The 15,274-nt window shown below is 43.9% G+C and overlaps 2 protein-coding genes across 3 annotated transcripts in view; one reads left to right on the top strand and one right to left on the bottom strand.

The window, feature by feature from the left end:
* Positions 1 to 15,274, top strand: part of LOC307016992 (heterogeneous nuclear ribonucleoprotein Q-like) — a 144,781-nt gene that overhangs the window by 93,368 nt on the left and 36,139 nt on the right. The gene's annotated exons all lie outside the window — the stretch shown is intronic.
* On the bottom strand, positions 590 to 12,748 carry LOC307016990 (uncharacterized protein). Of its 2 annotated transcripts, none has more exons than XM_079646405.1 (6): positions 12,614 to 12,748; positions 11,346 to 11,669; positions 10,940 to 11,212; positions 10,489 to 10,602; positions 10,377 to 10,405; positions 590 to 1,454 (listed from the first exon to the last, which is right to left on the bottom strand). In XM_079646405.1, exons 1-6 carry the CDS (start codon positions 12,672 to 12,674, stop codon positions 1,380 to 1,382), a joined length of 876 nt encoding a protein of 291 aa, XP_079502531.1. In that variant the 5' UTR covers positions 12,675 to 12,748; the 3' UTR covers positions 590 to 1,379. The 2 variants fall into 2 exon arrangements, with proteins under 2 accessions (XP_079502531.1, XP_079502532.1); XM_079646406.1 differs by having other exon boundaries at positions 11,346 to 11,666; positions 12,614 to 12,725.

The following is a 15,274-nucleotide window of genomic DNA, read 5'->3' on the forward strand; positions in this document are numbered from 1 at the left end:
TATACAATCTTCCTCCAGTGACAAACCAAAAGTAAAACATTTGATCGTAAAAAAAAGAAACACACAAACCTGAGGGTGGTGCTGTCGAGCTGCAGTGTATTAACACACAGACACTTTAAGAAACACACACACTAACACACAAATAATCACACGCGTCATTCAACAGCACACAACTGGCAAAATGGGGTTCTGCTCAACAGATGAAGCGCTGACTGAACCGGAGGACCAACCTGAAAGCTGATAGGATGTTGATCAGGGGATTTGAAAGGTCTATAGCCACCTAGCCAGGTTTTCTAGCCTCTCCTCGATGTGCCATTCTTAGAGCTTCCTCTGTGACGCTCTGATGCACTCTCCAAGAACGCTGAAGTGTACGTAAGTCAAATCAAACAGTATCACTCTCTCTCTTGCCTCATACCTGATCCCAGGATATCACCACAGCTCCACTAAATGTGCAACACCTCCCTTGGCTCTGACACAAACTGTATGTTGTTTACAAAGTGAGAGCCAGGGCAAAGAGAGGTTAAACCCAACAAAGCGTTGTGTTGTCAGTGTGTTGGAGATAGAGAGAGAAACACAACTCATTATAACATTGATTACAAGTACTCTTTTTATTTGGATTATATTTCATTAAAGCCGTAGTAAAAAAAGGAGAAACATATTCCATTAGGACTTAAGCTAATTAAAACATCCTAAGATACTGGAGGCATTTCAGCTTTAGGAATACACAGAGTAAAAAGTGAGTATAGTAATTATATTGTATAGACTATTGATCAGATATATAGAGCATGTGCAGCAGTTACAGTAGGCAGGACAGGTATATATATACTGTGGGTATAAGTACACGCTATGCTAATTATAAGACATTTTATGAATCATTCATTGAAAAACGAGATAAAAGCATTTATTAAAGTTATTAAATCGACACTAGGGTGAATGATTTTCCCAGAGAACACAATTAACAAAAACATTTTATGGATAATTTTACAATTTAAATATTTTATGAATTAAACCCAACACTTGTATGTTTGAACATGTGCAGCAGTTACAGTGAGAAGTGAAGGTATGAGGTGTAAGTACAAGTACTGCTAATATTGAGATGTTATCCAGAGACTGTAGACTTTAGATCAGATCCAGTATAACTATGTATGGGGATGTGAGAGCATACTTAAAGGACGTTCAGTCAGAAAGGAATGAATATAATAAGCTGTGTTTCCTATCATATGGAGGTGAGTTTCTGAAGGGCCTCTCGTGGGGCTCAGGTGTTCTCAGTCATCAGAAATGTTCCAATGATCTCATGGTTCTCCTGTTTTCTCCTGTAACATATGAGGAGGTGATGTTTGACAGCATGGACTCTGAGGGGAGTTGATGTTGTTGATCAGTCACACAGAGGCAGAAGCCCATCCATCGTTTTCATAGTCCACCTCATCTTCATCTTCATCTTCATCATTCTGCTCCTGTCAACATGGAACAGAGACATGGTAAAAACACAGAGCAGAGCTGGAAAGTAACTAAGTACATTTACTCAGTTTTCTACTTCAGTACATATTTGAAGGACTTGACTTGACTATCATCAGTTAATGCTACTTTACACTTTAACTGCTCCTTGTTTTGGAGCTTCATGTTGAACTTTTTACTCGTCTACATCCATTCATCTTTATTACACATTCTTGATTTAACATCTTTTATATTCCTGTTTTTTATTTTGCATTTATTTCATTCTTAAATGGAGCAGAAATCTCCATCTATGATGTATTACATGACAAATATAACTAGTTCAGCTACCCAGTAGTATGCAAGTCATTTTAATAAACCATTCATTGCAAATGGAAGTGATACACATTAAAACATCACTTATTATAATCACATATTATATTATTACATTCTGCATCATCACTACTTTCAATGTAGGTATATTTGTATTATTAATCATATTTATATATTAGAGTATTTTTTAGGGATGTAACGATACCAAAAACTCACGGTACGATAATATCGCGATAACAAGTCCACGGTACGGTATTTATCGCGATATTGAATAATAAAGGGAAGGGGGGAAAAAATCAGAAACATTTTTTTCTTCAATAAAACATTTTTTTACTCGGAATTTTTTTTTTTATTAAATAATAAATCTGATTTTTACAGCATTTTTGTAGGATAGCAGTATTTTAAAGTGTCAAAAACAAAGTGACAGTAACAGACTGGAACAAGAAAACCAGTGTTTTTGTACCTACTGGTACTACCCAACAAAGTAAGCATTTTCTTTGTGCCACTGCATCTCACAAATAAACAAGGACATTTAATAATCAGACCCTGCAATAACATAAATCAAGTTTCACTTTAGTTTTTCAAGTAACTCAACTCAAACTCACTAGTCACTCACTCAGCATCATCAGACAGGTTTTTAGGAATATGAGAATGTCCACATTTCCAGGTATTTATAAGCTGGGGTGTTTGGGCATTTACAATATCCCCTGCTCTGGAAACAACTCTCTCGCTTGGTACTGATGTTGCTGGGACACCAGTGGTCGCGTTAACCGAATATTTTATTTAACAATGACGGAAAAATCTGAACGCAGTCTGTCATTTTGACAGATTAGAACAAACTCGGAACAGCGCCAACGTTTCCCCGCAGCCAGGCTCTGGTGTTATGCCGTGTTATGCATGCCCTCCAAAAGGAAATGATATAGTTTCCAAACCGTACTTTGCCGTACAGATCAATACATGTCTGGGAGGTCTTGCTTTACGCTGTGCGCGTCCCGCGAGGTGCATGTACACTCGGCATAACACCGCCCCCCCCCACGTTGACAGTTCACGAGCATGCTCTATCGTGAACTTTTCAGACCCGACGGGTAATAAGGGATTATGACGGATATTTTACGATCCTGTCTGTCAAAATGACGGACAGCGAAAAAGTCTAACGCCAGGCTTATTGACATGGCGAGATATAAATATATGGTTGATACTTGTCAATGTCTCTAGGTGTGTAAATGTAGCCCTGTAAATACGATGTCCTTTTGTGTTATCTGTTGTTTTATTTTCATGTTGTAACCTACTTGCTGCCATGTTAGAGAGGTCTCTCTTGAAAAAGAGATCGATGATCTCAATGGGACCACCTGGTTAAATAAAGGTTTAAAAAAAAAAAAGTGTTTAAAAAAAAACATTATATTAACATATTTTTTTTTTGAAAATCGCGGTAGATTTTGTCAGTCTCACGACGGTATTGGGAAGTTTATTTACCGCGATACCGCGATATTCGGTATATCGTTACATCCCTAGTATTTTTACATTGTAGTATTGCTGCTTTTACTGAAGTACAATCAGTGGCGGTTCTAGACCAATTTGACTGGGGGGGCCAGGCTGGGGCCAGTTATTTTCTGAGGGGGGCTCAATAAATGCAGGACGAAAAAGACAAAGACACTATGAAGCAGAGGTGGGAGTAAGTCCTACATGTGCAAGTCATGAGCAAGTCTCAAGTCTTGACCTACAAGTATCAAGCAAGTCCCAAGTCACTGTGGGGAGAGTCAAGCAAGTCAAGTCAAGTCATACGACATTCTGATGAATACCCCAGTTTCCGCATTTAAATCAGTTAAAAGACAGTGGTTATGAAAATGGATGGACACTGTGATCTTCATTACATACACAGTTAATCATTTGAAATCTAATTTAGACCGATGACGATCATATTAGATTCATATTAACCCCAGAACTGCAGATAATATAGCTAGGACTCAGAAAGTCTGTTCAAAAAGGCAGAATTCCAGGTAAGAAAATCATATTTAATTTAAATGTCTGTTATCACTAGAACCGCCAACAGCGTCAGCACCTACATAGATATAACTTTCAAATCATTGAATTTGTTCCTCTTCATAATTTCCTTATAAACTAAGCAGGACAATTTAAAACTCACTTAATTGGGTTAATTTAGAAATGTCTTCAGTTTATCATCATAACAGATCAAAAAGTTCAGATTCATTTTACAATAAATCAAGGAATGATGCACTTCTACAAATAAAAACAACGTAATTAAGACATTTAAACAAACTACTAAAAGTAGATCCATCCATCCATCTTCTCCAACTTATCCGTGGTCGGGTCGCGGAGGTAGCAGTTCCAGCAGAGAGCCCCAAACTTTCTTTTCCCTGGCCACATCAACCAGCTCTGACTGGGGGATCCCAAGGCGCTCCCAGGCCAGAGAAGAGATATAATCCCTCCACCTGGTCCTAGGTCTACCCCTTGGTCTCTTCCCAGCTGGACGTGCCTGGAACACCTCCCTAGGGAGGCGCCCAGGTGGCATCCTAACTAGGTGCCCGAACCACCTCAACTGGCTCTTTTCGACGCGAAGGAGGAGCGGTTCAACTCCGAGTCCCTCCCGGATGACCGAACTTCTCACCTTATCCCTAAGGGAGACACCAGCCACCCTGCGGAGAAAACCCATCTCGGCCGCTTGTACCCGCGATCTCGTTCTTTCGGTCATGACCCATCCTTCATGACCATAGGTGAGGGTAGGAACGAAAATGGCCCGGTAGACAGAGAGCTTTGCCTTCTGGCTCAGCTCCCTTTTCGTCACAACGGTGCGGTAAAGAGACTGCAGTACCGCTCCCGCTGCTCCGATTCTCCGACCCATCTCACGCTCAATTGTTCCCTCACTCGAGAACAAGACCCCGAGATACTTGAACTCCTTCACTTGGGGTAAGGACTCATTCCCTACTTGGAGTGGACAGTCCATCGGTTTCCTGCTGAGAACCATGGCCTCAGATTTGGAGGTGCTGATCCTCATCCCAGCCGCTTCACACTCGGTTGCGAACCGATCCAGTGAGTGCTGAAGGTCGCAGACCGATGAAGCCATCAGAACCACATCATCTGCAAAAAGCAGTGGTGCAATCCTTAGTCCACCGAACTGCAGACCCCCTCCCCCACGACTACGCCTCGAAATCCGATCCATGTATATTACAAACAGGATTGGTGACAAAGCGCAGCCCTGGCGGAGGCCAACCCTCACCTGAAATGGGTCCGACTTACTGCCGAGGACCCGGACACAGCTCTCGCTTTGGGAGTACAGAGATTGGATGGCCCTGAGTAGAGACCCCCTCACCCCATACTCCCGCAGCACCTCCCACAGTGACTCCCTGGGAACCCGGTCATACGCCTTCTCCAAGTCTACAAAACACATGTAGACTGGATGAGCGTACTCCCAGGCCCCCTCCAGGATCCTTACGAGAGTAAAAAGCTGATCCGTCGTTCCACGACCAGGACGGAATCCGCATTGTTCCTCCTCAATCTGAGGTTCGACAATCGGCCTGACCCTCCTTTCGAGTACCTTAGAGTAAACTTTCCCGGGGAGGCTGAGTAGTGTAATGCCTCGGTAATTGGCACACACCCTCTGATCCCCCTTTTTGAAAAGGGGAACCACCACTCCGGTCTGCCACTCCTTCGGTACTGTTTCCGACTTCCACGCAACGTTGATGAGATGTGTCAACCATGACAGTCCCTCAACACCCAGAGCCTTCAGCATTTCTGGGCGGATCTCATCCACCCCCGGGGCTTTGCCACTGTGAAGTTGTTTGACGACCTCAGTGACCTCCCCCCGGGAGATTGGTGTCTATCCCCCTTCATACTCCAGCTCTGCCTCTAACATAGAGGGCGGAGTTGTCGGGTTCAGGAGTTCCTCAAAGTGCTCCTTCCAACGCCCTAACACTCCATCAGTTGAGGTCAACAACGTCCCATCCTTACTGTACACAGCTTGGATGGTTCCCTGCTTCCCCCTCCTGAGGTGTCGGACAGTTTTCCAGAACAACTTTGGTGCCGCCCGAAAGTCTTTTTCCATGTCTTCTCCGAACTTCTCCCACACCCGCTGCTTTGCCTCGGCCACGGCTGAGGCTGCTGCCCTTCGGGCCTGTCGGTACCTTGCAACTGCCTCGGGAGTCCCCCGGGATAACAAATCCCTGAAGGCCTCCTTCTTCAGTCGGACGGCTTCCCTGACCACCGGTGTCCACCAGGAGGTTCGAGGGTTACCGCCCCTTGAGGCACCTAGGACCTTGAGACCACAGCTCCCCGCCGCGGCTTCGGCAATAGAGGCTTTGAACACCGACCACTCTGGTTCAATGTCCCCAACCTCCACAGGAATGCCCGAAAAGCTCCGCCGGAGGTGTGAGTTGAAGGCCTCCTGAACTTGGGCCTCCTCCAGACGTTCCCAGTTCACCCGAACTACACGTTTGGGCTTACCAGGTCTATCCAGAGGCTTCCCCCGCCACTCGACCCAACTCACCACCAGATGGTGATCAGTTGACAACTCCGCCCCTCTCTTTACCCGAGTGTCCAAAACATACGGCCTCAGGTCCGATGATACGATAACCAAATCGATCATGGACCTTCTGCCTAGGGTGCTCTGGTACCACGTACACTTATGAGCATCCTTATGTTCGAACATGGTGTTTGTTATGGCCAATCCATGACTAGCACAGAAGTCCAGTAACAAACCACCACTCCGGTTCAGATCAGGGGGGCCGTTCCTCCCAATCACTCCCCTCCAAGTGTCTCCATCATTGCCCACATGTGCGTTGAAGTCTCCCAGCAAGATTAAAGAGTCCCCTTCAGGAGCCCCATACAGGACTCTTTCCAGGGTCTCCAAGAAGGCCGTATACTCTGAACTGCTGTTGGGTGCATAAGCACACACAACAGTCAGAGTTTTCCCCCCCATAACCCGCAGGCGTAGGGAGGCAACCCTCTCGTCCACTGGGGTAGACTCCAACAACGAAGCACCCAACCGGGGACTTGTGAGTATCCCCACACCCGCCCGGCGCCTCACACCTTGAGCAACTCCGGAGAAGAATAGAGTCCAACCCCTATCCAGAAGTAAGGTTCCAGAGCCGACGCTGTGCGTAGAGGTGAGCCCAACCAGATCCAACTGGTAACGCTCCACCTCCCGCACAAGCTCCGACTCCTTCCCCCCCAGAGAGGTGACGTTCCACGTCCCCAAAGCCAGCTTCTGTCGCCCGGGTCTGGTCCGTCGAGACCCTCTGCCTTCACTGCCACCCTTCTGGCAGCGCACCCGACCCCATCGCTGTTTCCCGTAGGTGGTGGGCCCGCGGGACGGAGAAGCGGAGGTGTTGCCCACGTCGCCTTTTCGGGCTGTGCCCGGCCGGCCGGGCTCCGTGGCAAGCCCGGCCACCAGACGCTCGCCGACGAGTCCTCCTTCTGGGCCTGGCTCCAGAAGGGGACCCCGGGCTTCCTCCGGGCCGGGTATCCTCACTTCGTGTGTCGTCTTTCATGAGGTCTTTTGAACCAATCTTAGTCTGGCCCCTTGCCTGAGACCAATTTGCCATGGGAGACCCTACCAGGAACACAAGGTTCCAGACAACACAGCCCCCAGGTTCATCAGGGCACACAAACCTCTCTACCACGGTAAGGTGCTGGTTTTTCTAAAAGTAGATGAACTACATTATTCAAAAGATTACAGTAACTTCTGATAATAACATAGGGGACATAAACGAGGCATCTCTTTTCCTCTCTCTCTCTCTCTCTCTCTCTCTCTCTCTCTCTCTCTCTCTCTCTCCTGACAGCCCGTCAGTATCAGGGTTAGTCAAAATGAATCCCTTGGCGGTTCTAGTGTTCATTTACCGTTTTGTCTTCTCTTTGCTTAATCGATTTGAAACCAAGTCTAACGTAGCTTAAACTTAACGTTAGCTTTCTAGCTAACACAACACAGTCACGTAGCCTACCTTTCTCTGTGTTTTTTTTTTGTAGTGACGAATGAAGTTGGATGTTGTGGTGGTCCTGTCACTGATCTTTATGCTGCAGACCCTGCATACCGCTGTTCTCTTCTTATTACCGTCATCGACAAAATAATCCTTGAATCCAAACGTAACTATTTTTGGAGTAACGCTAGCCGCTGCCATGTTAACTGACACTCCTGCCGTCTAGTGGGTTGCCAGGTTTGCGCGCATGGCGTTATAATCACGTTTTTCGAAAAAACTAAACGTAATATCTCACTACAAAAACAAACACAAATATTTAATTTTAAACAGTCAAGTCCTTTCAAGTCATCTGTCTCAAGCTTAAGTCAAGTCTCGAGTCATGAATACCAAGTCAAAGTCAAGTCAAGTATTTTATCAATGTTAGTTAGACCCTCCAGAAAAACGCGATTCTGCGATCGCAGAATGTCCCGCATAATCAGCTAAATGCCGCAGATTTTTAAAAGTCCGCATATTTATCAAAAGGCCGCATAATCCCCGCATTTTTCCACACAAAGTTGAGAAAAAAAATAAAAAAGTTAACTCGTCTTGACGAGTAGTGATGATGACGCAACGTCATCAGCCCGCGCATCACAGAAGGCAAACACCGTCGTGTGAAGGTGTGGAATTCACACACCAAGATGAACAAATCGAATCCATCACATTTACCCACGAACATTTCAGCTAAAGACCGGGCAAAGCAGTACCCCAATGTCTTGCACGAAAGTGGGGGGAAACTGTTCTGTACCCCTGCAACTGTGTGTTGGAGCATAAAAGGAAATCGACTGTGAATACCCACTTCGATTCGGACAAACATTCAAAAATGGTTTCTGCTGCGGACAAGAAAGCCAACACGCTCACAGAGGCTTCAACCTCCAAAACCCTTTCGAGGGCTGCAAGAAACGAGGTGAGTAGCCTACAAGATTGAAGCTGGTCAGATAACGAACGAGTAAATGAAAACAGAATGAGGAGGAGGGGTGTGTGTGTGTGTGTGTTTGTGTGTGTGTGTGTGTATATGTGTGTGTGTGTATATGTGTGTGTGTGTGTGTGTGTGTGTGTGTGTGTGTGTGTGTGTGTGTGTGTGTGTGTGTGTGTGTGTGTGTGTGTGTGTGTGTGTGTGTGTGTGTGTGTCTTTCTGTGATGTGGCTTGCTTCTAGTATGCTTGTTTATCATAGCAACTCTTTAAAAGTGCTCCCTTTCATTCAGTAGTAGCCTAGTAACAGGGTGCGGGAGAATAATCACCTTTTTCCGCTTCCCGCATATTACACAACTTCCCGCAATTTTCCCGCATAAAATCACATAAAAACCCCGCATTTTTATCGCATAATCAAGGATTTTAGACCGCGTTTTTCTGGAGGGTCTAGTTAGTCAAGCAAGTCTCAAGTCAAAAAATATGCGACTCGAGTCTGACTCGAGTCAAGTCATGTGACTCGAGTCCCCACCTCTGCTATGAAGTATACACCTAAGAAAACAATGCAATACAGTTATTGGTATTTGTTTCATTACACATTATTATATGCAATTACAAATCATTTAAACTAGTTTATTCTTATCTTATGTTACCTATAGTTAGTATTCTTTCTTTTTATTTATGCATATTTTACCAATCACTCCCCTTTCAAACAGTTTTTTTTTTTACTGTCCTATAGTACACATTGGAATGACTTTTTTATTTTTTACAACACATTAAATAGATAAAGGTGTGCTCTCTCTAGCTCTCTCTCTCTCTCTCTCTCTGTCTCGCTCGCTCACAGAGGCTGTGAGCTCCTCCGTGGCTATGATGGCTTGCGTTAAAAAAATTAATTACATTTTTTTTTTTTTTAAAGCATATTTGTAAAGTGGGGGCTATTGAGGGCTTGCGAGATACCAGTAACTCGTGATCGACATGTTGGAGACCCCTGCTCTAATGGGTCCGACTAGAATGACAAATATCGTTACTTCTGCCTATTCCGTCAGCCAATAAATTGTTTAATCATAAACTTTTTTTTTCGTTTTTAGGGGGGCCACAGGGTGGTCCAAAGTCAGTGTTAGGGGGACACTGCCCCCCCCCCTAGAACCGCCCCTGAGTACAATATCTCAGTACTTCCTTTAGTGCAGCTGTGTCAAACTAAAGCCAAATCCGGCCCGCGACTTCATTTGATCCCGCAAGAGCTTGCAAAGAATATAATATATATATATATAAAATATAACGTTTATTATACGGTTTCATGCCACTTTACAGAAGCAGGTTGCCCATAAACTACATGTCCCACAATGCATCTCGTTTTGTGACGTGTACACTGAAGAGACTTGGAATTATTTGCCCTGGACTTCTGCTTTTCAGACGTAGTTAATTACTAAGTTATTACCCTATCAGATAATAATCCAATGCAGCGGCAATAATGTGATATAATACATTATTTTATATATTTATATTTATATAGTTACAACCGGCCCTTTGAGTGCAACCATAATGCTAATGTGGCCCGTGATGAAAATGAGTTTGACGCCCCTGCTTTAGTGCCTTGCTCAAGGGACCCACAGAGATACTTCATTTCAACACAACATGCAAACTTTACTCCTTTGTTGAATCTTCTGCCTGTCTTATAATCACAGTTCAATTAAAATGATAAATATAACAAGCTATTATTTTATATTTAAACTCACCAGGTTTTTTTTCATCTGTTTTTTGCCCCCTGAAAAAAACAAACAGACAAACATGTTGACTTCAGCTTCCACGGTTTCCTTTGTCTTTTCTCTTGAATCTATGAACCCTCACCTTTAGCTCTGGTCCAGATGTGGACTGTAACCACGGTGATGATGAGAGCTGCTAACCCCACAGACACCAGGATGAGCCTCAAGAGACCTGCTGTTCCAGTTGTTGTAGCATCACCTTCAGGAATAAAACAACATCATGCAAAAAAAACTGTAGTAAAAAAAAAAAAATAGTTTTATGCATAAACCAAATGAGGAAATGATAAAAAACTTCAAATCCCAAAAAGCATTATCTGTGATTAAATGTGTGAGAAGTGATTTGAAACAACTCATTATATTCTAACCTGGTTTCTCAATTAAGAGCTTCTCTCTTTTGATCAGAACCATCTGTCTCTTCACATTTCAGAAACTCATTCAATCCATGATAAATGTGAGATGTTGTAAATGTGTTGTTTCAGTATATTCTAATAACAAGACTGTTGGAAGTGATTTTAAACATCTCAACATGTTCTCACCTGAGGACTGAGGGCTGAAGGGAAACTGATGAACTTCTCCTGTGAACTTATCAGTTACTTCACAAGTAAACAACTCAGACCTTGGTGTGTTACTAAAGAGAGAAGTCAGAAATGTCACAGAGGCAGAGCAGAGATACTGTGATGTCTTTATATATCTGTGATCTTTATCCACATCTCGACCCTGAAACAGCCACTTCACTCTGTGTCTACAGCCTCCATATGTCTTCACAGAGCAGGGTAACATCACCTCATCAAAGTCCTGATGTCCAGTCACTGAAGATGGAGATATTGAGAGAGAAAGACAACAAGAGTAACATTAACTTCATCACTGAAATCATTATTATTATAATGTTTCAGTATATTGCTCTATAGAGACAGTTTGAAACATCATGATGTAAATACTCACTGGAAACAACAGACAGAAGAACACGAGAGTCTTCTCCTTGTTGTTCTCCTGATTTGTTGAACTGGCTGCAGACGTAAACACCAGCATCCTCCTCTGTGACCTTCTTTATAACCAGAGAACATTTCTCTGAAACTCTCAGTCTGTCTGAATTAGCTTTGGCTGCTTTGTGAATCTGTCCGTCTTCAATCAGCGGTACATTCGGTGTTGATGGTGAATAAAAGTAGGACCAGGTAGTATTCCCACACTCATCCTGATCATGGATACACGGCAAAGTGGCTTCATCTCCAGCTCTGACAGTGAAGAAAGGAAGTTGCCCGGCTGCTGCTGTTAAAAAATGAAAAAATATTATAAACAGAAATATTCAAATTCATTCAAATTCATTATTATATTTGTGAAGGTTTTGTTTACTAAGAGTTCACTAAAGTCACCACGTTACAAACACAACTCATCACTCTCAGTTAAAGGAACAGTACGTAGTAAAGTACCGTTAGTGATATTAAAGCTGTTTTATTTCATGTACTTGGTAAATGGTGAATGGACTGTATTTATAAAGAGCTTCATCCAGTCTCTCACCCCCTCAAAGAGCTTTACATACAACAAGTCACCCATTCACACCCAGTTCATACAGAGCAATGTGGCCCTTGCTCAATGAAGGGCTTAGAGACATTTCCCTTTCATCATTATGCTTTGAATGTTTGTCTTATTACTAAAAGGCTTTAGAGGAAACTCTTAACTATTTATTTTAGTGAGTCACACTACGCTTTAAAAGATGTTAGTTCAAGTCTCACTTATTTGGTGTCAGATATCACGTGCATGTCTGTATGTCTATATATGGCATCACGTTGCTTCACAGCTGAGGGTGTGATTAGACAGGAAGTGGTAGAGTCTTTTGACCGTGTTCTTTTTGTTCTTTTTTGATACGGAGAACTTTGAGTTACTTTGAAGCGAGGAAGTTTGTCTTCATATTTGTATGCAGCCTTGATCAAAGAATAAACCTGATGTGATCCAACGCTACAACGATCTCTGCAAAGTTAGTTAGGAAGCAAAGAGAGGCGCGTCATAACCCACACCCCGATAGAGGAAAGTGGATATTAAATGTAGAAACAGATTCAAACTCCACGACAGAAGGTATCATTCACACACCGTTCCCCATTGGGAGAGACTTGGGGTTCAGCATCTTGCCCAAGGATACATCGATTTCAATTGAGAGACGCCCTCACTAGCTTTCACTAACAGTCGTAAACAGTGTGTGTTCTCTGCATCCTCACCTGGAAAGTGGAGCAGCAGCATCAGGAATGAAGACATCATGATCCTTCTGAATTCAGACATCGTGCTTCTCTCTCGGTCTCTGGCTCTCGACTGTCAGAGTCTCTAACCGGCTGCTTCTTTAACATGAACTCAGCATCTACTTCCTGTGATAATGAAGTCATTTCCTAATTCTAACTTCATCTCTCCTCTGAGAACTGAAGAAGTGTTTCTGTGAAGATGTGGTTAACAGCAGCAGCAGAGCTCTGCAGGTTTGACCCTCTGATGCCGACCACATAACCATCAGAAACATTAATAAACTCAACGAGCGTCTAATGAAACTCACTTGAATGGCCTACTTTTAAACACGTGTATTAGCCGGTGTTGTGTTCATGTTGTTTTGAAATAGCTTCATGCTCGACACACTGCAGACTCTTCTGGATGTGCCATTCTTAGAGCAGTCTCTCTGACCTGACTATATGACGCTACACTCAACTCTCCAAGATGTTTCATCTGACTGAGTTTCATGTTCTGCACACTGCAGAGATGAGTCTTTGGTTCTCTCTGGCAGGAAGTATCAGGAGGATGTCCTGGGGGCAGATAGAGGGACCAGAAAGGAGGATCAGCTGTAGAGGACGGGATGAAGGTCAACCAGACAAGAGGTTTTAAACCTGAGGACGGAGTGGACGGAGGCCTTGGTGGGACATTGGGAATGCTTTATTTATGCAAAACTAAGCAGAGACCTCGAGAAGGAATCAGAGTCTGTCTCCACCACGCAGGAAGTCAGAAAGGAACGAGGGAGTCCTAGGAGGATGAAGAACCTCTCTGGAGGGCAAAAGCTGTGGCGGGACCACCGAGGCATACAGGACCATGTGGTGGGAAGTTAGGACCGTCTCAGATATTGCAGAATGAAGCCGAGACCTCCTGGACTGAGCAGGGGAACAGGGGGCTTCCACACCTCGGCAGGAGAAACAGGCGTTGTTAGCATCTTACAGAAGGATAAAGAGTCTGTTGGAGGTCAACAGGAGTCTGACGCAGATCTGAAGGCAAACTTAAGGTGACAGGGAAGTCAGAAAGCTAAAGTCTGAGTCCCTTTGGTCATGTCTGAGTTGATTTCCAATGTCAGATGACAGGGTCCGATACAAGTCACTGAGTTAAAGAAACAATTATTTTCAGGAACAAAGATTCTCTCTCTTTTTGATCCATTTCTATAAAAATCTGAAAATGAGCTGATCAGATTTTGGCCACTTTATGATGTCATAACGATGTTTTGGCTTGTGTAACCATTAGCCAATCAGCAACCAAGGTAACCCCCCCCCCCCCACCTTATCACCTGAATCTCCTCCTAGAGCACCATTGAGTTCTTTGTAACCAAATGTCTCTCAGAGGGGCGTGGGGAGGGGCTCCTTATTTTCATCTAAAGTAACAGACAGAGAATCAGCACTTTGGAAACAGGGCTGAAACAGAGGGGATTATGGGTAATGCTGCAATGACCTGTTTGGTGATTGGAGCCAAACACTTCAGAGACATGAGTTAAAGAAACAAACCAGACCCACAGTGTCCGAAATAAAACCTGCATGTTCTGCCGGGGTTAAAAAAGAAACTCGGAGGATGATTGCTCGCAGAGATAATGCATTTCCTGCAGAAAATGCGTGCGAATGCTGTAAACTGAACATTTATGGCTGAATTTAGCTGACAATGCAGAAAAAGCTGAATATGTTATTAGCTGAATGATAGCTGCTTTTAGCTACACAAATGCAGAAAAAGCTTAACATTTCAAAGAAATGACAGACGCGAATTCGCTCCGACGTCACACGATTGAGGCTATTGAACTCTGCTGCGTCAAACGCGAGAGTTCAATTTTTTCAACTCGAGCGTCAAATTCACGTGACGCGTTCTCGCGGAAGCCAATCAGCGGTGAGGATCTCAGCCTGCCGTTACTGACGTTCAACCAGAAAACATCAGCCATTAGCTGTTAGCAGTTAGCACTCAGAGCTCACAGCTCCTCATATCTGTTCAGAAACTAGACAAAAGTGAAACAAGTACAAACCACAGACTGTCTGTGTCATGGAGAATACAGTCGCTGGTTTATTTATGTCTGTAGGCCGTTGTTATGAGTGTGGACGGTCGGAGCATATACTGCGTTAGCTTAGCCTGGTCGACCCAATCTCCATTCAGAAAACAAAAAACCCTGCCGTCTTGTCTGCAGACTTGTCAAAGCATTAATTCATGGTTTTTACTAACCGGTATCAGTATGTTGTTACTTCGGCATCATTTAGAAACGTGTATTACAATTAAATCACGGTAAAATATGTTCATTTTGTTGTAGTTGTAGCTCCCGAGCCAGCGCGTCTTGTTTGAATGATGCAAGTAAACACAGCTGGCAGCCGCGGTGAAACTCGAGCGATTAGAGCGAAGCGAATATTCGCATCGCGTCCGGTGTGAACGCAGCACAACACCTGTGTGTGTGTCCAGAGATCAAAGGTTTCCATGGTGTCTGCTCTGATTGGATGATATCACGTGTGTGTGTGTGTGTGTGTGTGTGTGTGTGTGTGTGTGTGTGTGTGTGTGTGTGTGTGTGTGTGTGTGTTTCAGAGAACATGAGGAGCTCTATGGACCAGATGAATATCAGACATGTTTGCAGGAAGGAAGAGGAATTGCAGCATCAGGTGTTTTTAATATGT

The sequence above is a fragment of the Notothenia rossii genome (genome assembly GCF_949606895.1).
Source record: "Notothenia rossii genome assembly, chromosome: 8".
Classification (NCBI taxonomy): domain Eukaryota; kingdom Metazoa; phylum Chordata; class Actinopteri; order Perciformes; family Nototheniidae; genus Notothenia; species Notothenia rossii.

What these genes read in the sequence shown, in the direction of transcription:
- LOC307016990 (XM_079646405.1), bottom strand. Translation starts at nt 12,674, where the DNA reads ATGTCTGAATTCAGAAGGATCATGATGTCTTCATTCCTGATGCTGCTG. An exon ending in CTTCAGCCCTCAGTCCTCAG is followed by an intron (nt 10,603 to 10,939) that starts GTGAGAACATGT and finishes TTATTCCTGAAG; the next exon opens with GTGATGCTACAACAACTGGA. An exon ending in AACAGATGAAAAAAAACCTG is followed by an intron (nt 1,455 to 10,376) that starts GTGAGTTTAAAT and finishes CCATGTTGACAG; the next exon opens with GAGCAGAATGATGAAGATGA.